This window comes from Carettochelys insculpta, chromosome 22, assembly GCF_033958435.1.
Source record: "Carettochelys insculpta isolate YL-2023 chromosome 22, ASM3395843v1, whole genome shotgun sequence".
Lineage (NCBI taxonomy): Eukaryota > Metazoa > Chordata > Testudines > Carettochelyidae > Carettochelys > Carettochelys insculpta.
Genome location: NC_134158.1, coordinates 11,407,083 through 11,427,528, shown reverse-complemented (window position 1 = coordinate 11,427,528; position 20,446 = coordinate 11,407,083). Strand labels below are relative to the sequence as shown.

General features: G+C 62.3%; 3 protein-coding genes across 17 annotated transcripts; all 3 read left to right on the top strand.

Annotated features, from left to right (window-relative positions):
• Window positions 1-43: 43 nt before the first annotated feature.
• On the top strand, window positions 44-8,656 carry DAXX (death domain associated protein). 10 transcript variants are annotated; one of them, XM_075016418.1, is made up of 8 exons: window positions 44-183; window positions 3,583-3,839; window positions 4,585-5,395; window positions 6,105-6,355; window positions 6,552-6,735; window positions 7,094-7,736; window positions 8,165-8,354; window positions 8,442-8,656. In XM_075016418.1, exons 2-8 carry the CDS (start codon window positions 3,648-3,650, stop codon window positions 8,499-8,501), a joined length of 2,331 nt encoding a protein of 776 aa, XP_074872519.1. In that variant the 5' UTR covers window positions 44-183; window positions 3,583-3,647; the 3' UTR covers window positions 8,502-8,656. The 10 variants fall into 10 exon arrangements, with proteins under 10 accessions (XP_074872519.1, XP_074872516.1, XP_074872525.1 ...); XM_075016415.1 differs by lacking the exon at window positions 44-183 and adding an exon at window positions 216-282 and having other exon boundaries at window positions 3,519-3,839; XM_075016424.1 differs by lacking the exon at window positions 44-183 and adding an exon at window positions 254-282 and having other exon boundaries at window positions 3,661-3,839.
• Window positions 8,657-8,688: 32 nt separating this feature from the next.
• Window positions 8,689-12,773, top strand: ZBTB22 (zinc finger and BTB domain containing 22). Its single transcript, XM_075016858.1, has 3 exons — window positions 8,689-8,694; window positions 9,918-10,012; window positions 11,228-12,773. Exons 1-3 carry the CDS (start codon window positions 8,689-8,691, stop codon window positions 12,771-12,773), a joined length of 1,647 nt encoding a protein of 548 aa, XP_074872959.1.
• Window positions 9,715-20,075, top strand: LOC142024334 (heme-binding protein 2-like). 6 transcript variants are annotated; one of them, XM_075016260.1, is made up of 7 exons: window positions 9,715-9,780; window positions 15,444-15,528; window positions 15,718-15,793; window positions 16,334-16,451; window positions 17,487-17,620; window positions 17,957-18,120; window positions 19,848-20,075. In XM_075016260.1, exons 2-7 carry the CDS (start codon window positions 15,452-15,454, stop codon window positions 19,921-19,923), a joined length of 645 nt encoding a protein of 214 aa, XP_074872361.1. In that variant the 5' UTR covers window positions 9,715-9,780; window positions 15,444-15,451; the 3' UTR covers window positions 19,924-20,075. The 6 variants fall into 6 exon arrangements, with proteins under 6 accessions (XP_074872361.1, XP_074872358.1, XP_074872360.1 ...); XM_075016257.1 differs by lacking the exon at window positions 9,715-9,780 and adding an exon at window positions 11,332-11,432; XM_075016259.1 differs by lacking the exon at window positions 9,715-9,780 and adding an exon at window positions 11,892-11,915.
• Window positions 20,076-20,446: the final 371 nt, after the last annotated feature.

Below are 20,446 nucleotides of genomic sequence, written 5' to 3'. Positions count from 1 at the left end.
GGAAAATGGGTGCGTCCAGGGGGGCAACGCACGGGCCGGAAGCGAAGATGGCGGAACCGCGTCTTGTCCTGCTGTCTCGTTGGCTCGGCGTCAGGGACGACCCTGACGTGGCGCCAGGCCCGATTCTGATTGGGCCGGAGCCCCGGAATCAGTCACTAAGCGCCGTGATGGCGGCGCCTGGTGGTGAGTGAGGGCCACTTCCGGTGCTGCGCAGTGCGGCCAATAGGCGAAAGCGGTTTTTCCGGTGCTCGGTTTCGCAGTAGGAAGCGGGGCAGGAGGCGGGTGAGCGCCCGGGGCCGTAGCGTCCGTAGGGCTGCGGGGCCGCTGGGCGGTACCGGGGGGGCCGGGCCCAAGCCCAGGGCTGTGGGGTGCAGGGGCTCTAACTGGGGAGCTGAGCCGGAGGGAGGGGGCAGGGCCCAGGGCTGTGGGGTGCAGGGGCTCTAACTGGGGAGCTGAGCCGGAGGGAGGGGGCAGGGCCCAGGGCTGTGGTGTGCAGGGGCTCTAACTGGGGAGCTGAGCCGGAGGGAGAGGGCAGGGCCCAGGGTTGTGGGGTGCAGGGGCTCTAACTGGGGAGCTGAGCCGGAGGGAGAGGGCAGGGCACAGGGCTGTGGGGTGCAGGGGCTCTAACTGGGGAGCTGAGCCGGAGGGAGAGGGCAGGGCACAGGGTTGTGGTGTGCAGGGGCTCTAACTGGGGAGCTGAGCCGGAGGGAGGGGGCAGGGCCCAGGGCTGTGGGGTGCAGGGGCTCTAACTGGGGAGCTGAGCTGGAGGGAGGGAAGGGGCAGGGCCCAGGGCTGTGGGGTGCAGGGGCTCTAACTGGGGAGCTGAGCCGGAGGGAGGGAAGGGGCAGGGCCCAGGGCTGTGGGGTGCAGGGGCTCTAACTGGGGAGCTGAGCCAGAGGGAGAGGGCAGGGCACAGGGCTGTGGGGTGCAGGGGCTCTAACTGGGGAGCTGAGCCGGAGGGAGAGGGCAGGGCACAGGGTTGTGGTGTGCAGGGGCTCTAACTGGGGAGCTGAGCTGGAGGGAGGGGGCAGGGCCCAGGGCTGTGGGGTGCAGGGGCTCTAACTGGGGAGCTGAGCCGGAGGGAGAGGGCAGGGCACAGGGCTGTGGGGTGCAGGGGCTCTAACTGGGGAGCTGAGCCAGAGGGAGGGGGCAGGGCCCAGGGCTGTGGGGTGCAGGGGCTCTAACTGGGGAGCTGAGCCAGAGGGAGGGGGCAGGGCCCAGGGCTGTGGGGTGCAGGGGCTCTAACTGGGGAGCTGAGCCGGAGGGAGGGAAGGGGTGCGGCCCAGGGCTGTTGGGTGCAGGGGCTCTAACTGGGGAGCTGAGCCGGAGGGAGGGAAGGGGTGCGGCCCAGGGCTGTGGGGTGCAGGGGCTCTAACTGGGGAGCTGAGCCGGAGGGAGAGGGCAGGGCACAGGGCTGTGGGGTGCAGGGGCTCTAACTGGGGAGCTGAGACAGAGGGGAGGGAAGGGAAGGGAAGAGGAGGACAGGACAGAGCATTGCTGGGCCCAGTGCTGTGGGGTGCAGGGGCCCTAACTGGGGAGCTAAGGCTGAGGGAGGGGTAGGGCCCAGGGCTGTGGGTGTGACACTTAACAGGAAGTGGGGCAGAGCAGCAAGAGGACTGAAGTAGATCTGTGGGTCATGGTGGATAAGGGTGAGGCTTGGCAGAGGCATTTCCAGTGCTAAAAGGGCAGCTGTCTTCTGAGCTATTGAATCGGGAGAGCTGCTTGTGGGGGTGGAGGTACTTTCTCTGGATTAAACCTGGCCTGAATCCTGCTGATCGTGTGGGTCCACTTTTGGGAAGGATGTGGCTAAATCTAAGCCATGTGAAGGATGGAAGTGCTGCAAAATCAGGGCGCTCAAAGCTCAGGCTGTCAGAGAGGGAGCCGTGTTAGTCTGTATCGTCAAGAACAACAAGAAGTCCTGTGGCACCTTATAGACTAACAGCTATTTTGGAGCATAAGTTTTGGTCTTTGCCCATGAAAGCTGATGCTCCAAAATATCTGTTAGTCTGTAAGGTGCTGCAAAACTTCTTTTTATTCTCAAAGCTCAGGCTGCTTATTTTAAGAAAAAATAAATTAGGGGTTTCTTGGTGACAGTCTCCAAATACTTCTATGGGTGGAGGGGAGGCAGCAGGCTTGTCAGGCTATGTCTACACAGCACAGTTATTTCAAAATAACTGTCCTAGTGTCTACACAACACAACTACTGTTTAAAAATAATTTTGAAATAGGGGCTGTTTAGACAGGGAATAGAGCTTTTTCAGAATAAGCCAGGGTGTGTCCAATAGCTCTATTTCAAAATAGGCTCTATTGTTTGTAAAGGCTGTATTTCGAAAGAGCCAAGTGTTTAATTCAAAATAAAGCTGCTCTGTAGACATAGCCATAGAGGAAGATTGAACCTGATTCCTGGGCTGGGATTTGAAGCTAGACACAGTCAGGTGACAATGAAGGATCTCTTTGTCCCTTGAAGACAATGAACACTTGGGATAGTTTCCTCAGGAGGGAGGTTTTGTTCAATCAGATTGGCTGTTTGCTGACAGCTTTCTCCAGGAGCCATGTGAGGGAAAGTTATGTTCTGGCCTTAGTCTGTGGCTACTAGGGCATGGGCTGGGAGCCTAGCAGATACTTCCTTGGTATGGCTGGGATTTGGTACCTGCTCTTTCTGATGTGGGCAGCATGTACGCAGCCCCTGCTGTTCTCCTATGCTAGTTCTGGGGTGTGCCCCACATGCTGCTGCTGTCAATGTAATGCACCAAGTAGAAACTGTGGGGTGTGTCCTTGAATCCCCTGCCCCGTTAGCTCCCTGCTTGGGGCCCCTGGGCAGGAGACTGCCCTGCGGGGGGGTGGGATGTGGAGCATAGGCCACCCCCGATGTTATCAGAGAGGTCCCAGGGCCAGTGCTCAGAGCACCATTTTCCAAACTTAAAACATTTGTATGACCCTATCGGGACTTGGGCCATGTCAGCACATCCCTTCTCCCCGTGCCGGTCCAGCGCTTATCTCCTGCTGTTTTGTCATTTATTTCCTGCTGCATACCCCTTGAAACCCTTCCATGCCCCACACATGGGGAAATGCTGGCTGAGAGGGTGGCGGCTTCCCCGCCCCCTGTGAGCCAGGCATTGTGGGTCCTTGTCTGAGTTCTGGGACTCTGTGAATGGGGGGGAGTGGTGGCTACATGGCGGGGTAAGAGCTGCAGAAGGTGATATGGGAAGTGGGCGGGGGGAGAGAGGGTGGCATCCTGGGACAGGGTGTGGTTGGGATGTGGGACGGTTGCAGGCTGGGGGCTGTGTATGATGCTGCCATGAGGGGCAGCTGGTTGATCCTGGGGAGGGGTCGGTATAGGGAAAGCACCAGGTATGAGATGGTGGGGCTGTGGGGCTGGTTCTGTTTATTGTCTGGAACCCATGTCGGCGGGACAGTGATTGGTATTTGGAGGTAGGTACTGGACATGGGGTGGACTTAGGGCTGCAGAGTGAATACTGGGAGTGTGTCCAACACTCACTGGTCCATCTCCCTGCACAGGTGCTGCCCCTTAAGACAGAGTGTGCTTGCACTGTGGGGTTACTTCCCTGTATCCATCCCCCAGGATGTGCCCAGCCCTCGCACCCACCCCGTGGCTCTGATCCCCAACCCGCCCATTGACTTGCCCCTATGGCCACCACAGTGGACAGCAGCATCATCATCCTGGAGGATGAGGAGGAGGTGCCAGCATCTACATCCAGGGAGCCTCCTGGAGACACCCCTGCCTCCCCCCAGCCCAGTGAGGCACCAAACAAAAACACGGAGCCTGTGGCCCAGGATGGTGGCAGCTTCAAGGCTGAGAATGAGCGGCTCTTTGCAGAGGTGAGAATCCTTGGTGGGGTCCCCATCCCCCATATGTAGCCTACCCCTGTTCACCCCACCTTCTATCTCACCTACCCCTGCTTTAGCCATCTAGACTCCTATGTCCCTTCTGCAGAGCCCCTGCCCTCCTCAGCTAGCTACTCCTTGTCCTGGGGCCAGATAGGAGCCAGCACCCCCGAAAGGGGAAGGGTCCATGCCCATTTTCCAGCCAGCTGTGAGGCTTGGGGTGTGGTCTGTCCTGGCTGAGTCTGTTAGGTGGATCATGCCCTGTGGGTATGAGCCTAGCTGGCTCCCCCCTGTTTCAAAAGTGGTTTGGCAGTGGGTGCCTGAGGCATGGACAGTCCAAGGCTTGTGGACTCTAGGAGGGGCAGGGTGAGCAGCTCTCCAGGGCTCACCCAGTTGAGGGGCAGGGCTCTGGGTTTGGTAGGTGGCAGTGCTGGGAACCAGGTCTGGGAACTGAAAGTCACAGTGCCCAGGGAGGTATTCCTATGAACTAGGGCCCTTCTCCCCCGGTTGCTGTGGGATGTGCCAAGCAGGGCCAGCTCCCCAAAGCACCCTGTGATTTCACCGGTGTCCTGGTCCTCCCTCCCCCGCTGCCCAGGTGACCAACTCTTTGTTTTGTGAGCTGCCTCCAGCCCCTATGGTGTCTCCTCCTGGCCCTGACATCTGTTCTCAATTCTCCCTCTTCCTGGAGTACTCGCGTCCCTCTGACCTTCCCCTCCACCCTCACGGCCTCTCTCCCCAGTTCATGGAGTGCTGCGGCCGGCTGACGGAGGAGCACCCGGAGGTGATCCCGTTCCTGGCCAGCCGGCACCAGAAAGCCAGTGCTGAGTTCTTGGCCTCAGCTGAGTTCCGCAACGTGCTGGGACGCTGCTTGACGCGCGTGCAGAGCAGGCGCAGCAAAGTCTATGTCTACATTAACGAGCTGTGCACCGTGCTCAAGGCCCATACGCAGCGCCGCAAGGTGGTGCTCAGCTTGGCTCCTGCCACCTCCAGCCAGCCTGAGTCAGCGCCACCTGAGGAGGCGGCAGCAGCTGAGGGCGATGGGCCAGCGGGGCAGCGGGGCGCTGGCTCCAAGAGGCAGATCCGCTACCTGGAGAACCTACTGCGTGTTTTCATGCGGGAGATCCAGCGGCTGCAGGAGCAGGAGCTGGACCTGGCCGAGCTGGACAATGAGAATTCGGCCTACCTGCAAGAGAGCCGGCTCAAGCGCAAGATGATGCACATCTTCGAGCGGCTCTGCCAGCTCAAGCAGTGCAGCAGCCTGACGGGCCGGGTGATCGAGCAGCGCATCCCCTACCGGGGCACCCGCTACCCAGAAGTCAACCGGCGCATCGAGCGCTTCATCAACCGCCCCGACGTCTTCCCTGACTATACGGACATCCTCAAGGTGATCCAGAAGGCCAGTGCCCGCCACAGCCTGGGCCTGGCCAAGCGCCAGATGCGGAACATGGCACTGGATGCCTTCCGGGAAGTGGGCAACCGCCTGCAGGAGCGGCGCCACTTGGACCTGGTGTACAACTTTGGTAGCCACCTTACCGATGAGTACCAGCCCGGTGAGAGCATGGGCACGTGAGAGGATATGAGCATGTTTGTAGGACTGGTACCCACTTGGTGAGAGTGTGTGTGGAGGGAATGGGGGGCATGCATACTGACTGGTACCAGCTTGCTAATAGCAGGGCAGATTGATGGGCCAGGGGGCCATGCAGCATCCAGGACCAGCCTGGTGAGAGCAAGGGGAAGTGTGGTGAGCGAACATTTGTAGTATGACTGGGACTGACCTGTTGAGAGTGTCAGGAGGGAGGTATACGGGCTGGTACTGGCCTGGTAAGCATGGGGAGGTTGGGGATGCATAGCGACTAGCGTTGGCCTGGTGAGAGCAAGAGGAGGGGAGGAGTGGGGCAGTGCCACACAGTGCCTGCCTGATGAACGCATGCAGGGAGGGCTGGGAGTGATATGCCCTGGTACCAGCCTGGTGAGAGTCCTGTGAGCGGTGTGCCAACTGGTATGGGCTCTGGGGGGCTGTACTGACCAGTACCAGCCTGGTGAGAGCCTGAGAATGAAGGGCATATGGACTGGTGCCTGCCCAGTGAGAGCCCAGGGAATGGGGGGTGTACCAACCAGTGTCTGCCCAGTGACAGCTGGGGGCATCGCTGGTGTGGCCCTGCCTAGCCACCCTGGAGAGAAGCAGAAGTCCCGGTTTGTGGGCAGGAAGGAGAGTGTTTCCACTCAGGGCCCCTCTGACACCCCTCCCTCTGTCTACAGACATGGACCCCGCCCGGAGGGATGTCACGCTGGCCCGGAGGCTGCGAGAGAACCGTGAGGTGGCGCTGACACGACTGGACAGTGTCATCGTACACTATGCCCAGCTGCAGGAAGAGAGTGAGGAGGAGGAGCGTGTCCGCAGGAGAGCAGCCCAGGCCCGGGGCAGTACCACTCCCCGGCAGCAGGAGGGGCTGCTGCCCCCACCCTGCCCTGTGGCCCCAGACCCAGGGGAGGGGCAGCCCTGCACGCAGGTGAGAGTGGATATAGGCCTGGGGAGTGGGGGTGGAGCCCCATAGCTGTGCTGTGCCCAGGCCCCTTGGGGGCAGCACTTGGGCTCTTGGATCACCTGTGCCTAGAGCTGCTCAGCATCTGCTGGCTGGCGAGGGGACGAAGGGAGGTGGCAGCACCCCTGTGGTGATGTGGCTGGCGTAATACCCTGTTTTCCAGCCTGCCCACGTCAGCCCCAGCACAAGTACTGCAAGCCACTGGGCTACTGCAGGCATTGAGGATGACCAGGATGAGGACGAGGACTCAGAGGAGGAAGAGCCCTCATCAGACACGGACATCGAGGAGGAGCTGCAGCAGAGCCAAGAAGCAGGGGAGGAGGAGGACGAGGATGCTGCCATGCAAGGTACGTCACTAATAGAGCTAGAGCGCCTGGGTTCCTTCCTTGGCTCTGGGAGGGGAGTAGGGGCTCATGAGTAGAGCAGGGAGCTGAGAATCTGGACGCCTGGGTTCTCTCCTTAGGTCTGGGAGGGACGTGAGGGCTGGTGGTTCAGGGTAGGGGAGCTGGGAGTGAGGGCTCCTGTGTTCTGTCCCAGCTCCTGGAGGGAAATCAGAGGTGGTGTGTTAGAGCAGGGGGCTCGGAGCCAGGACTCTTGGGTTCTCTCCTGGCTCTGGGAGGGGAGTGGGGGACTGGTGGGTCGGAACGGGGGCGTTGAGAGCCAAGACACCAGGGTTGTATTTGCTGTCGACTTCCCTATATGCAGAAGCAGCAGATGAGGACACAGCAGCAGATCAGGAAGACCAGTGCATGGAGCTGGGTCTGGAGCCGCTGCCGTGCTCATCAGGCGGGGAGGATCTGGATGATGAGGATGAGGAGGAGGAGGATGAAGAGGAGGATGAAGAAGAGGAGTCCCTGCCCCATGCAGAGAGCGAGGAACCCCTGCCCCCCAAGGAGTCGGAGGAGGAGGGAGCGCTGGCCAGCCCAGTGCAGGAGGAGTTTGTGCTGGAGATTGAGACACTGCCCTTGGAACTCAGTGAGACACCACCTCCCTCCCCACAAACTGCTGGGGGCTCTGAGGCCACCCCCAAGGTCGCTCCCTTGTCCCCCGAGCCCTCTGAGACCACCCCTCTGGGTCCACCCTCTCCTGAGAACATCTCTTCCCAGACTGAGCATGGTTCCCTGGAGGAGCCTCCTAGCCTTTCCATGAAGCAGGAGAGTGGCAGCACAGGGGACTCTGGGCTCCGGACTCTGCCCTCTGCCACGAGAAGGTGGCCATCTGTCTCCAAGAGCCCCCTTGTCTGGCCCTTGGAGAATGGGGGCAGCATCATCAGCTCCACCAGCTTCAATGGCAGTACTGAGCCCCCAGCCTGCAAGAGGGGACGCCGAGAGCTGCCCTGTGGTGACAGGTGGGGGAAGGGGAGATGCCAGGCAGCATGTGAGGTCGGGGAGCGCTGTAACAAGTGAAGAGGGGGGCCTTGCACATCAAGGGGGGGTGTTGGGGGTGGAGCTGACACTGGGTCCCTCCCTCGTCCTGCTTGTGCCAGGGTGGGTGTCTGTGTTGGGGGTAGGGAGGCCTCGCAGGGCAGTGGCTGTTGGGTTCTGGTGGCCACTCCAGCCATCCCCAGCCCAGGTGGATGAAGGTGGCTGGGAGCAGCTTCATCCAAGGGCCCCGTGAGTTCAGGAGCTGTCTTCCCTCTTGGCCTGCTGTGGGAGGGGAAGCATTGTGGAAGGAGGAGGACCCTGTCCTGATGTGATGTGATGAGCAGGCTGCAGGTGTCTGTCTCTCCCCCCTCCCCTCCTCTCCCCTTGACTCCATCTCTCCTGCCCTTGCCAGTGGCTGCATAGAGGTTCACAGCATTGGCTCAGAGGATGAGGATGAGGACTTGGAGCTGCCACTCGTGGGCCAGCCACCCTGCAGCTCTTTGCCTGACTCCACCCGCGCTGACTCACCCTTCCAGAGCTTGGTCAGCAGCTCCCAGGGCAGCCCGCAGCAGGGCCAGCGCTTCCTGCCCAAGCCCTGCAAGGTGAGGGGTGGCCAAGCTGGGGCGAATGGGGAGACAGGTTGGCGGAGAGGTGGCTTGACCGTGTCTCCCTGCCTACTCTCTCCCCAGGCCAGCGTGGCGACCCAGTGTGACCCGGAGGAGATCATCATCCTGTCGGACTCGGATTAGAAACCCTGCCTGTCCCCGGGGCCTGGAGACTATGTGGAGAGGAGGGGGCTCGGGGTTGGTGTGTGGCTGGTGCCAGGGTGAGGCTGAGGCCCCTCCCTCTTTGGGAGCCTTTGTATAAAAGATGTTTCGAAAAGAATAAAATCTTGGATTTCTTAGTAGGCAGCTGCTGGCTTCGAGCTGTGACTGGATGGGGGTAATGAGACTTTTGGGAGAAGGGTCTGGGCAGAGCAAGTGGGCGGAAGGGCCTGAGCTGGGCCGGAGCAGACGTGGAAGCAGGTGGCTCTAGGGAGGGCAGGAGGTTGGGCTGTGGTAGGAGCAAGGCCAGGTGATGCTGGGAGGGGAGGGACATGAGGGGCTGGGCTGTGACTGAGTGGGGGGGCTGGGGGCAGGTGGCTCTGTGTGGGGAGGGGCTAGGCTGTGACTGAGGAGGGGCAGATTGCTCTGTGGGGAGAGGGGCTGTGACTCTGGGGGTTCTGGGACTCTTTGGGGGATGGGTTGGGAGGGGCTGGGGCCAGGTGGCTCTGGGGAAGGGTTGGGAGGGAGGGGCTGGGCTGTGGCTGAGTTGGGGGGGCAGGTGGGGCTGGGGGCTCTTTGAGGGACAGGCTGAGGGGGGCTGGGGGCAGGTGGCTCTGGGGCAGGATTGGGAGAGGGGCTGGGAGTGGCTGAATGGGGTGGTCAGGCAGGTGGATGTGGGGCAGGGTGGGGGGAGGAGCTGGAAGTGGCTGAGTGGGGGGGCTGGGGGAGGGGCTGCGGCTCTGGGGGAGGAGCTGGGAGTGGCTGAATGGGGGCTGGGGCTTGGTGGGGAGGGGCTGGGAGGAAGTGGTTCGGCAGGGAGTGGCTGGGCTGTGGCTGGGGGGTTTTGGGGGAGGGGCTGAGGGGGGAAGTGGCTGGGGGAGGGTTGGGAAGTGGCTGGGTGGGGAGGGGCTGGGGGAGTGACTGGGCTGTGGCTGAAGGGGGAAGTGGCTGGGGGAGGGTTGGGAAGTGGCTGGGTGGGGAGGGGCTGGGGGAGTGACTGGGCTGTGGCTGAAGGGGGGAGGGGCTGAGGGGGGAAGTGGCTGGGTGGGGAGGGGCTGGGGGAGTGACTGGGCTGTGGCTGAAGGGGGGAGGGGCTGAGGGGGGTTGGGCGAGGGGCTGTTGCTGGGGGGGCGGGGCTGGGGGGGGCGCTGTCCGTCACTGAGAGGAGATTTTTAAAGGGAGGGAGCCGCTGTCCGCGGACACTTTTCCCAGCGGAGGAAACGAGGCTGCGTAAACTGATCCCTTTAAGGCTCGGCATTTAAAGGTGAGGTTGAGGACTCAGCCGACATTGGCTGCACCTGCCCCTGCCCCTTTAAAGAGACGGGGTGACGGGGCGCCGTTCCTGAGCCGCGTTAGAGGGGAGGTTCGGTGTGGGCGACCGCGGGCGCCTGTCCCTTTAAGCTGGGGCGGGGCGGCGGGGCGGGGCCGGGATGGGTGGGGGGAGGGCGAATAACAAGATGGTGGCGGCGGCCTGAGACCCCAGAGCGCGCGGGCGGGTGAGCGCCGCACGGCGGGGCAGGGGGGAGGGGCGCTCGGGAGCGGGGGGCTATCGAGGCGGGGGCGGGGAGCTGTTGGGGGGGGGCTATCGAGGCGGCGGTGGGGACTATCGGGGGGAAGGGTGAGGGGCGGGTGGGGGTGGGAGGCTCTGGGCAGCAGGGGGGCTATCGAGGCGGGGGCGGGGGTGTGGAGCTATTGGGGTGGAGGCTATCGAGGCGGGGGTGGGGACTATCGGGGGAAGGGTGGGATGCTGTTGGGGGGTGGGGGGCTCTGGGGAGCGGGGGGCTGTCGAGGCGGGGGTGGGGACTATCGGGGGGAAGGGTGGGATGCTGTTGGGGGGTGGGGGGCTCTGGGGAGCGGGGGGCTGTCGAGGCGGGGGTGGGGACTATCGGGGGGAAGGGTGGGATGCTGTTGGGGGGTGGGGGCTCTGGGGAGCGGGGGGCTGTCGAGGCGGGGGTGGGGACTATCGGGGGGAAGGGTGGGATGCTGTTGGGGGGTGGGGGGCTCTGGGGAGCGGGGGGCTGTCGAGGCGGGGGTGGGGACTATCGGGGGGGAAGGGTGGGATGCTGTTGGGGGGTGGGGGGCTCTGGGGAGCGGGGGGCTGTCGAGGCGGGGGTGGGGACTATCGGGGGGAAGAGTGGGATGCTGTTGGGGGGTGGGGGGCTCTGGGGAGCGGGGGGCTGTCGAGGCGGGGGTGGGGACTATCGGGGGGAAGGGTGGGATGCTGTTGGGGGGTGGGAGGCTCTGGGCAGCAGGGGGCTATCAAGGCGGGGGCGGGGGTGTGGAGCTATTGGGGGTGGAGGCTGTCGAGGCGAGGGTGGGGACTATCGGGGGAAGGGAGGGATGCTGTTGGGGGGTGGGGGGCTCTGGGCAGCAGGTGGGCTATCAAGGTGGGGATGGGGGGCTTTGGGCAGTGGGGGGGGCTCTCGAGGCAGGGGTGGGGCTGGGGGCTCTGAGCTGGTCAGTGGGAGGGGATTATTTCGGAGGGAGGGTTGATGCGGGGTCTGGTTCAGTGTCTCGGTGAGTCTCGGAAGCTCCAGGGCTTGCCCCTCTCCTGGTGCTGGGAGGGGGTGTCTGGGTCTGAGGGCAGTGCAGACAGGAGCCCTGCCTGTCCTGGGGCTGCAGCATTTGAGGAGAGAGGGGTGGGCTCTGGGACACTGGATCAGTGCTGCGTCTCCTAGCACCTCACAGCACCACTCCTCCGGCTTTCGCAGGCAGTGCATCCCGAGCACCATGGACCCGGCATGCGGGGCCATTGTGCACGTGGACTTCCCTGAGATCACCAGCGCCCTGCTGGAGAACCTGAACCAGCAGCGAGTGGAGGGCAAGCTGTGCGACATCTCCATCCACGTGCAGGGCCGGGTCTTCCGGGCCCACCGGGCTGTGCTGGCCGCCTCCTCACCCTACTTCCATGACCAGGTGCTGCTCAAGAACATGACATCCATTGTGCTGCCCAACGTCATGGACCCAGGCGCCTTTGAGACTGTGCTGGGTTCTGCCTACACGGGCAAGCTGAGCATGGCCTCGGACGAGATCGTCAACTTTCTGACGGTGGGCAGCGTGCTGCAGATGTGGCACATTGTAGACAAATGCACAGAGCTGCTCAAGGAGGGGCGGGGCACTTCTGGGCCCTCGTCTTCCTCTTCTTTCCGTGCCCACTCCAGCCGTACCAGTGAGAACCAGTCCCCCAGCAGCAGCAACTACTTCAGCCCGCGGGAGACAGGAGAGGGGCCGGAGCATGGGGCAGCCAAGTACACCCTGCGCGGGGCAGCAAACAGCCTGGAGCGGGACGGCTCAGAGGGGCCAGACGAGGAGGTGATCTTCCAGGCTGAGAAGGGCCCCACCCGCTGCCCTGAGCCCTTCTCTGGTGGCAGCAAATTCATCTTGGAGACAGATGACGACGTGAGTGACAGTGGCGGGGATGGGGGCAGCAGTGGGGGTGGGGGGCGGCGCCCAGCCTACGTGCAGCCGAGCATCATGCCTCAGAAGCAGTGGGTGTACATCAAGAAGGAGCGGTCCCAGGAGGACTTGGTGCTGACGTGTGAGGAGGATGAGGACCCTGTGGAGGTGGCACCAGCCCCCGCCGAGCCCCCACTGAGCATCAGTGACGTGCGTACACTGACCCAGTCTTCTGGGGCCAAGCTGGAGGAGCAAGTCAACTTCTGCGAATCCTCTGAGGACTTCCCCTCACCCTACGAGGGCCTGGAGGAGGGGCCAGGCAGCGGCAGCAGCTTTGCCCAGCGCTCCCTCATGCCCATGGACATGCAGGGCAACCAGATCCTGGTCTTCCCCCCACAGGCCCCTGTGGAGCACGGGGCCGTGCAGCTAGCGGCCGGCTCGGGTGATGGCAACAAGATCTTCATGTGCCACTGCGGCAAGGCCTTCTCACACAAGAGCATGCGGGACCGGCACGTCAACATGCACCTCAACCTGCGCCCCTTCGACTGCCCTGTCTGCAACAAGAAGTTCAAGATGAAGCACCATCTGACGGAGCACATGAAGACGCACACTGGCCTCAAGCCGTACGAGTGCGACGTCTGCGCCAAGAAGTTCATGTGGCGAGACAGCTTCATGCGCCACAAGGGGCATTGCGAGCGGCGCCACCGCCTCGCCGCCCCCGGCAGCACTCCCAAGAAGGAGCACAGTGCTGCTGGCGGGGGTGGGGAGGGTGACTGGGCGGCGCTCCGGGAGAGCCCAGCCACAGGAAGGTCTCCACGCAGCGAACTGGGCTTTGGCGGGGGCAGCGGAGCGAAGATGTGAAGTGGGGGGGAGCAGGCGGTGACCAGCCTGCGCTGCCTGTGGACATCCCCTTCTGCTGCTGGGTCAGGCGCCACCCCAGGCGCTTGGACTTGCCCGTGACTGGGTCCCCGCCCACAGTGGCCGTTTCTTCCCATGATACTGTGGGGCAAGGAGAGGGCTGGGACCGGCTTGGGATGAGGTGAGACGGGGAGCAGCGATGATTGTACAGACCGAAGTGTCTCAGGCTCCTAGACTGTGAATTCTGGTGCTAGGAGGAGGCTGGATTCCTGGACCTGTGGCCGCCTGGGTCCCTAGCTGCAAACCCTGGGGCAGACCCAGACTCCGTGGTCTCTGAGAAACTCAACACTAACCCCCCTCCTTGCTGGGGAGGGGGCGGCATTTCCCTTGCCTACGACGAACTAAAGAAACTGCAGGGGGTGGGTGTATTTGTGGGGCACGGCCCCTCTGTGCTGTCTGTAGCTGGCCAATCTGTGGGTCAGAGAGTCTGTCCTGTCGCTGTCCGTCTGACTGACCATCTGTGATTCACTTTGGTTTTCTTGTGTGTGTAACAACTGGCAGCCCACCTGCTCTGTCCCCTCCTGTGGGTGGAATATCCTCCAGTCTCCCCTAACACCAGCCTGCCCGTCCTCCATGGAGCCAGGCTTGGTGTGGTCCGTGGCTGTCCAAACACGACAGTTGCAGGCAGGAGGTGGCTCTACCTGGCCCTGGGTCGTCTGGGTTCGGGGCTCGGCTTGCAGCTGGTGTTTTGGAAGTGGGTGAGAGAGCACCGGAGGAGGCTTTGTAGTGGCTCATGGAGCTCAGTCCGAGACAGCCAAGGGTGACGTAGTCCCTGCCTGGGAGCAGCTGTGAGGTGAGGGCCCTTTGGCCCAGAGAGCCTGGGAGCAGCTGCCCAAGGGGGCCGTGTTCTCATAGGCCAGGCAGCTGAGAGATCCGTGAACTAGCCCTGGCACCGAAGGAGTCCAGCCAGCTGCTCTCAGGACGGCATGCCCTGCTCCCTTTCCTCCAGCTCTCCCATCGCTGGGGACAATGTCCCCTGGATGACACCCCTCCAGGGCTGGTTCTCCCACCTTCCCTGCTACAAAACCCTCCTGCACCCCCTAAGCACAGAGCTAAACTGAGTGTAGGTACGACATCGCCCTCCCCACCCAGGGCAGGAGGTGAATGCTCCCCGGCCCCACTGCCAGACAGTCTAGAGGGCAGGCTGGCTTCTGCGGTGGGAGCACCTGCTGTTCTTGTGTGTTGTGTTAATCCCCCCATGATAAACAGAGCAGGGGCACGAGGATCCCTTTAACTGCCCCCTCTGCCCCCACCCCGAGCACTGGGGTAGTTGGGAAGTCACTGGGTTGGGTCTTGGGACACCTGGGTTCTCTCCCCAGCTTGCGGGGGTGGGGGGTTAGTAGGTTAGAGCAGAGGGGCTGGGAGCCAAGACAGCTGGGGTTTTCTCTCAGTTTGGAGGTGGGGTGGGGGGTGTGTTCTCTCCTGTTGTAGTTTCTGAAGTAATTCCTCCCCCCCACCCTTTGCAGCTTTGCCTGTTTTCCCTGTTGCAGCTCGGGGGGTGACATTCCCACCTCCTGGCACAGAGAGGAGCTGAGTGTGGTACTTCTGCCTCTGCTCAGAGTGCGGCTCCCTGTTCCCTCTTGTCTCATTCTTTTGTAACTTGATTCTATTGTTTTTTAATGTCTCTATAAATATTTATTGGTCTGTTTGATGCTTGGCTCCCGCTACTCAGTGCATGTCAGTGCCACCCAGTAAGGGACAGGGAGCCCTGTGGGTGCTGCTGCATTCCCCTCCCCCATGACAAGGGGCAAGAAGGCATTCAGGGCATGCTCCTCCCCACCAATAAGGGGCAGGAAGGTCTGTGGGGCTCACCCTCAGCAAAGCTCCCCTGAAATGGCATGAGGATTTCCCTAATGCCCAGCTGGGAAATGGGGAACAGTCAGGATCCCTTGCAGTACAGTATGCCCCATGCCAGGCTGGGGCGCTGTGCCCAGCCTTCCACAGCCCAGTGGCTGGTTTGAGGTTCCTGCCTGTCCCCGTTGATGGTTATATCACGCTCACCCTGCCCCATTATACAAACCCAAGCACATGCCTGACTCACAGCCCAGAAGGGGCTGGGCCTGGTGTTATGTAACCCCCCGCCGCCCCACCCCACTCCCCTCAGGGTGGGAATTGCGGATAAAAGCGGCTCCATAGCTGCCTTGTGTCCAAATGCTTGGGAAGAGCTGGGTCACACCCAATGCCCTACTCCAGTAAGTCTGCAGGGGCGTGGAGCAGAGACTGGAGAGAAGAGGTTGGAGATTGGAGTGTCAAGATTTGGGGGCTCCTTGAAGTTGGTCTCACTGGGCTGGGAGTGCTGGAGGCTGGTGGGGTTGGGGATTTGGGGGCTCCTCAGAGCTGATCTCACTGGGCTGGGAGTGCTGGAGGCTGGTGGGTTGGGATTTGGGGGCTCCTCGGAGCTGATCTCACTGGGCTGGGAGTGCTGGACACTGGTGGGGTTGGGATTTGAGGTCTCCTTGGAGCTGATCCCACTGGGCTGGGGCTGCTGGAGGCTGGCTAGTGCAGGGATCTACAGGCTGGGCAGATTGTGGGAGCACTCCTAGCTCTCTGGCCTTGGCAGCGATGGTGGGGTCCCGGGGGGCAATGATCACCAGCCTGAATCTCTTCCTGCAGCTTCTGCCATGATGCCTCTCAGGATGCTGCAGCCAATGGCTCCGGTCCTGGTCCTGGTCCTAGTGTGGGGGGCCTGGGGAGAGAGGTGAGCAGGGGCTTTCCCCATGCTGCAGGTGGTGTGGGAGGGAACATCCCCAAAGAGCAGTGTTCAGGGCATAGTTTGATCCCTGAGCAGAGCCCCTGGGGCAGCAGTGCAGGGGCCAGGTGGCCCCTGGGGCCCAAGGGTGTTGGGGCAAGTCCTGGAGCCATGCACCCTGACTGTTGAGTTCTGCAGGGAGAAGCCTGAATTCTGCAGCGAAGCCACTGAGTGTTTCACCTTTGATCTCATCTGTAAGAGCTCTGACTATGAGGTGAGGCACAGCCTGCTAAAATACCCGCTGAGGCTGGACTGGATCCCCCCCCCATGTAGCCAGCCCCCTGCAGCTGGGGGAGGGGTATAGCCTGCTAAAATACCGCCCCCCCGATGGCTCCCCTGGGGCTGGACTGGATCCCCCCCTGCAGCTGGGGGAGAGGTACAGCCTGCTAAAATACCCCCCCCGATGGCTCCCCTGGGGCTGGACTGGATACCCCCCTGCAGCTGGGGGAGAGGTACAGCCTGCTAAAATACCCGCCCCGATGGCTCCCCTGGGGCTGGACTGGATACCCCCCTGCAGCTGGGGGAGGGGTACAGCCTGCTGAAATACCCCTTGACAGTCAGGTCCCCTGGGGCTGGACTGGAGCCCCCCCCTACAGCCAGCCCCCTGCAGCTGGGGGAGGGGTACAGCCTGCTAAAATACCCCCCGACGGCTCCCCTGGGGCTGGACTGGATCCCTCCATGCAGCCAGCCCCTGCAGGTGGGGGAGGGGCAGGGAGCCTGGGAAGGAACTCACCCTATACTCCTGCTCCCCCAGGCCCGGCTTTACCCCCCCTCAGTGTGGGTCAGCACCTGCGTGAACAGCACATACACAGCTGCCAAGGTCACCGGCTTCTGGCGCCTCTTCCGCTACATCCAGGGCCGTAACCAGCTGGGTAAGGTGACCACCAGAGTCCCTCCTCTGCAGCCCCCTCCTCTTGGCCTCAGACTCTCTTGGGGTCCCTCCCCTACAGCCGTTCCACTCCCAGGGTCAGACTCCCTCTAGGGGATTCTCCCACTTCTAGCCCCCCAATCACCCCAAAAGCTCCTACACCCTCTCACACCTGCCCCCCGGGGCCCCTCTGCTCCCAGCCTCAGACCCAGCCCAGGAGGCCACAGCTCCCTGACCTGGGATTGCTAGGAAGAGATGGCATCCACGCTGGTGAGGCCACATCTGGAAAACTGCATCCAACTCTGGGGTGGTGGTTACAGAAAAGGCGTGGATGCACTGGAGGGAATCTAGCAGAGGGCAACAAAATGATTTGGGGGCTGGAGCATGGGACTTACCAGGAGAGGCTGAGGGGTTTGGACTCAAATTTGCAGTACAAAAGAGTGAGAGGGGTTTGAGAGTAGCCTTCAAAAGCCTAAAGGGGGAGGGCAGAGAGCATGGGGAGAGGCTGTGGTCAGTGGTGAGGGTGGCAGGACAAGGAGCAAAGATCAAAAGTTGTGATGCTGGAGGTTGAGTGTAAGGCTGGGTGTGGAAACGCTGTTTCCCTGGCAGAGGGGTGAAGCACTGGCGGGCGTTACCCAGGCAGCTGGTGGAATCTCCATCCCCAGGGAGTTTTAAGTCCCGACTTGGAATAATTTAGTTGGGATTTGTCCTACTTTCAACAGGTTGGACCTGATGAGCTCTTGAGGTCTCCTCCAGCCCTGTGATTCTAGGGCCACACCCCTCCCCCACCCACATGCACCACTGACCGCAAAGCCCGCACAGGTCCCCTGAGCTCCACCGCCTTCTCCCGCGAGTCCCTACAGCCCCTCTTTGTGACCCCAAGAGCCCTCCGCATGCTCCATGATCCAGCCGCAGAGAGCCCATAACCACCTGAGAGCCCCACTGAAGTCCACTGTGGGGGGGTGGCTACTGATTGGGGTGACTTGGGAGAGGGGGACTATGGATTCTGAGCAAACATGACAAACCCCCGCCCCGCTAGGTGTGAAAATCCCGATGACAGCACCAGTCCTGACCCGGGTCGACGAGGCTGCTGGGGAGACTCAGGAGTACCCTGTCTCTTTCCTGCTGCCAGCAGCATGGCAGGGCAACCCCCCGCTGCCCACGGAGCCAACTGTGAGTGACCCACTGACTCCCTCACTGCTCCTCACGGAGCCTGCAGGGAGCGATTCCCCCCGCAAACCCGGAGTGCTCTCCTACAATGCTCCCTCCAAATCTGCGACCCCACCCCCACAGCTGCGCCCCACCAAACTCACTCTGTGACCCCACAGAGCCTGTCATGAGTGACCCCCTCTCTGTCCCTCCACCCCCAACCCCACCATAAGTGTTACCCAGCTCAGTCTGGCTGGGGGCAGCACCCAGCTCCCTGTGCAACCTGGCTGGGGGCTGCCCCACTTCCCAGCTCCCTGACTGACCTGGCTGGGGGTGTCACCCTCTCTGTGTCTGGTGCAGGTTTACCTTCAGCAGTTCCCCATGCTGCCTGTCTATGTCCGGTCCTTTGGGGGGTGGCTCACAGATGCCGGTCGAAGGACCCACATCCAGGCCCTTGATGCCTCCTTGGGACGGGACGCCCGGCCCTTCGACCGCTCCTGGCACTACTCGGCTGGCTACAACAGGTGAGGCTGCGGGGGGGCCGTGGCAGTGTACAGAGTGGGAGCACGGCGCTGGTGAACCAAATTGAACTCAAGGGCGGGAATCCCTTTGGCCTGCACCCCCAGCACCCCAGTTCCAGCCCCTAGGGCTGGTGGGACTCATCGGCTGCCTCCCTGGGTGCTGGGTGCACAGCAGAGCTAGGCTTGGGGCCATTGTGACAGAGGCGGGGTGAGCAGCTGTTCCGGGACAGTCACACTGTGTGGGGCTCTGTCAGATGTAGGCACCTGTCGCGCCCCTAGAGGTTGGCGTCAGGCACTGGGGGCAGCAGACCGGTAACAGGAATTATGGGGGGAGCAGACTGAGCCATTGCTCAAAGGGGTAAGGGGACATTGCAAGGTCTTTAGGTCCCTCCTGCCCCTTCCATCCTGTGACTGAGGCTGGGGGGTGGGGAGGGCTTTCTTGGCAGTGACTATGAGTGGCTGCTCTGCCCCAGAAGGTGGGCCATTGGGGCAGGCAGCCAGTCGGGGGCTCAGACTCCTGGGAAGGATGTCACACCCAGGGGGTGGGGTGGTGGGGCTGGGGTTACAGGGTAAGGCTGCAGCTGGCTGGGAGGGGTGTCAGAGTGGGGTGCAGTCTATTACTTGTCACTAGAGGTGTGTGTTGGGGTGTGTCAGAGGTGTGGTGTTCATGTGAGAACACGGGGCTGGGTGGGTGTGCCAGCCCTGCCAGGAGCGGGCTAAGGGGTAGCCACTGGGTGCTGTGGGGCAGTGGGTTTATCACCAGCATCAGGATCTCGTGGAAAGGGCTCAGTGGGGGACTTATCTGTTTGTTACACCAGTGACTGGGTACCACTTTGCCTGTCCCCACCAAGGCAGGGATCACAGGGGAGACATTTACCTGGCCCACCATGGGGGGTGTCACTAGGAAGGGGCAGACCCCGGAACCTGTGAGGGATTAGTGGAGGTCTGGTTTCCCTGTGTCCCACCTAGCTGGGGCTGTTACTTGGGTTTGGGTTCCCATGTGACCCAAAGAACTGGAGTAATTAGCGGGGGCAGGTTTCCCTGTTATCTTGGGAACCAGGGATGTTAATGGGGGGTGGGATTCCCCAATGCAAGAGGTTGAGGGGGAGCTAGCGGGGAGCAGGTTGGGTTTGGGGCTTGGGGGCCCCATGGGTGCTGGTAGAGTGAGGGGTTGGGGGAGTGAGGTAGGGTGAAGAGTTCTGGGGGCTAGTGAGGGTGGGTTGTGGGTCAGGGGATTAGTGGGGAGTAGGTTAGGGTGAGGGTTTTGTGGGGGGAAGGTTGCGTTGAGGTTCTGGGGGCTAGTGGGGGCAGGTGAGGGTATTGAGGGTGCGTTAGGGTGAGGGGGCCTGGAGGGGTTAATGGGGGGGCATTATGGGTTGGGGAATGAATGGGGGCAGGTTTACCTGTTACCCTGGGAGCCAGGGATGTTAATGGGGGAGCTAGTGGGGGGCAGGTGGGGTAAAGGGTTCTAAGGGGATAGTGGGGGTGTTATGGGTCAGGGGATTAGTGGGGGGTAGGTTAGGGTGAGGGTTTTAGCGGGCTGGGGGGCAGGATGGCTTGAGGTTCTGAGGGGGGGTGAGGGTGTTAGTGGAGGCAGGTGAGGGTATTGGAGTGGGTTAGGGTGAGGGGTCTGGCAGATAGTGGGGATGGGTTACGGTCAGGAAGGTTACTGAGGGGTTCTGGAGGCACCCCAGGGCCTGCACTATTTTAACGTTCCTGTCTCTCTGCAGCCCTATGAAGCTGTTTGACCGTCACAATGAGGTCTGGCGCCTGGCACAGGGGGGCCTGGGCTGCACCCCAGAGTGAGCCCCTCTGTCCCTGCACCCCTACCTAGGGGTAGGGCAGCCTCCGGCAGGGAACTACTGCAGTACCTGATCTCTGGCTGTCAGCACGCAGCCTGCTCTTCTCACCCGTGCCCAATAAAGCTACTGGCCTGGGCCACCTGTGGCTGAAGTGTGAATTCTGGGTGTGGCCCTCCAGCTGGGCTGGGGGGTGGAAGCTGGTGCCTGCTAGGGTCCATGGCAGCCCTGACCCCCATGGGCTCTGCCCAGGCACAGCAGAGACTGGGATCCAGCTGGGGGCCATGGAGCACAGGGGCTGGAGGAGGAGGAGGCAGGGGCCCAGCTGAGAGGCTGGCTCAGCGTCCTGCGGGAGGAGGGGTCAGGGTGCTGGGGGGTGCAGGGGAGGAGCAGGACCGAGGGAGCCGAAGGCAGGGGGCGGCACGAGTCTGGGCGCGAGGTGCAGACGGGCTGCATGCGGTGGGGGGCTGCATGGGGAGCAGGGGCGGGGCTCTAGCGGGGGGCTGCATGGGGGGGGCAGGGGCGGGGCT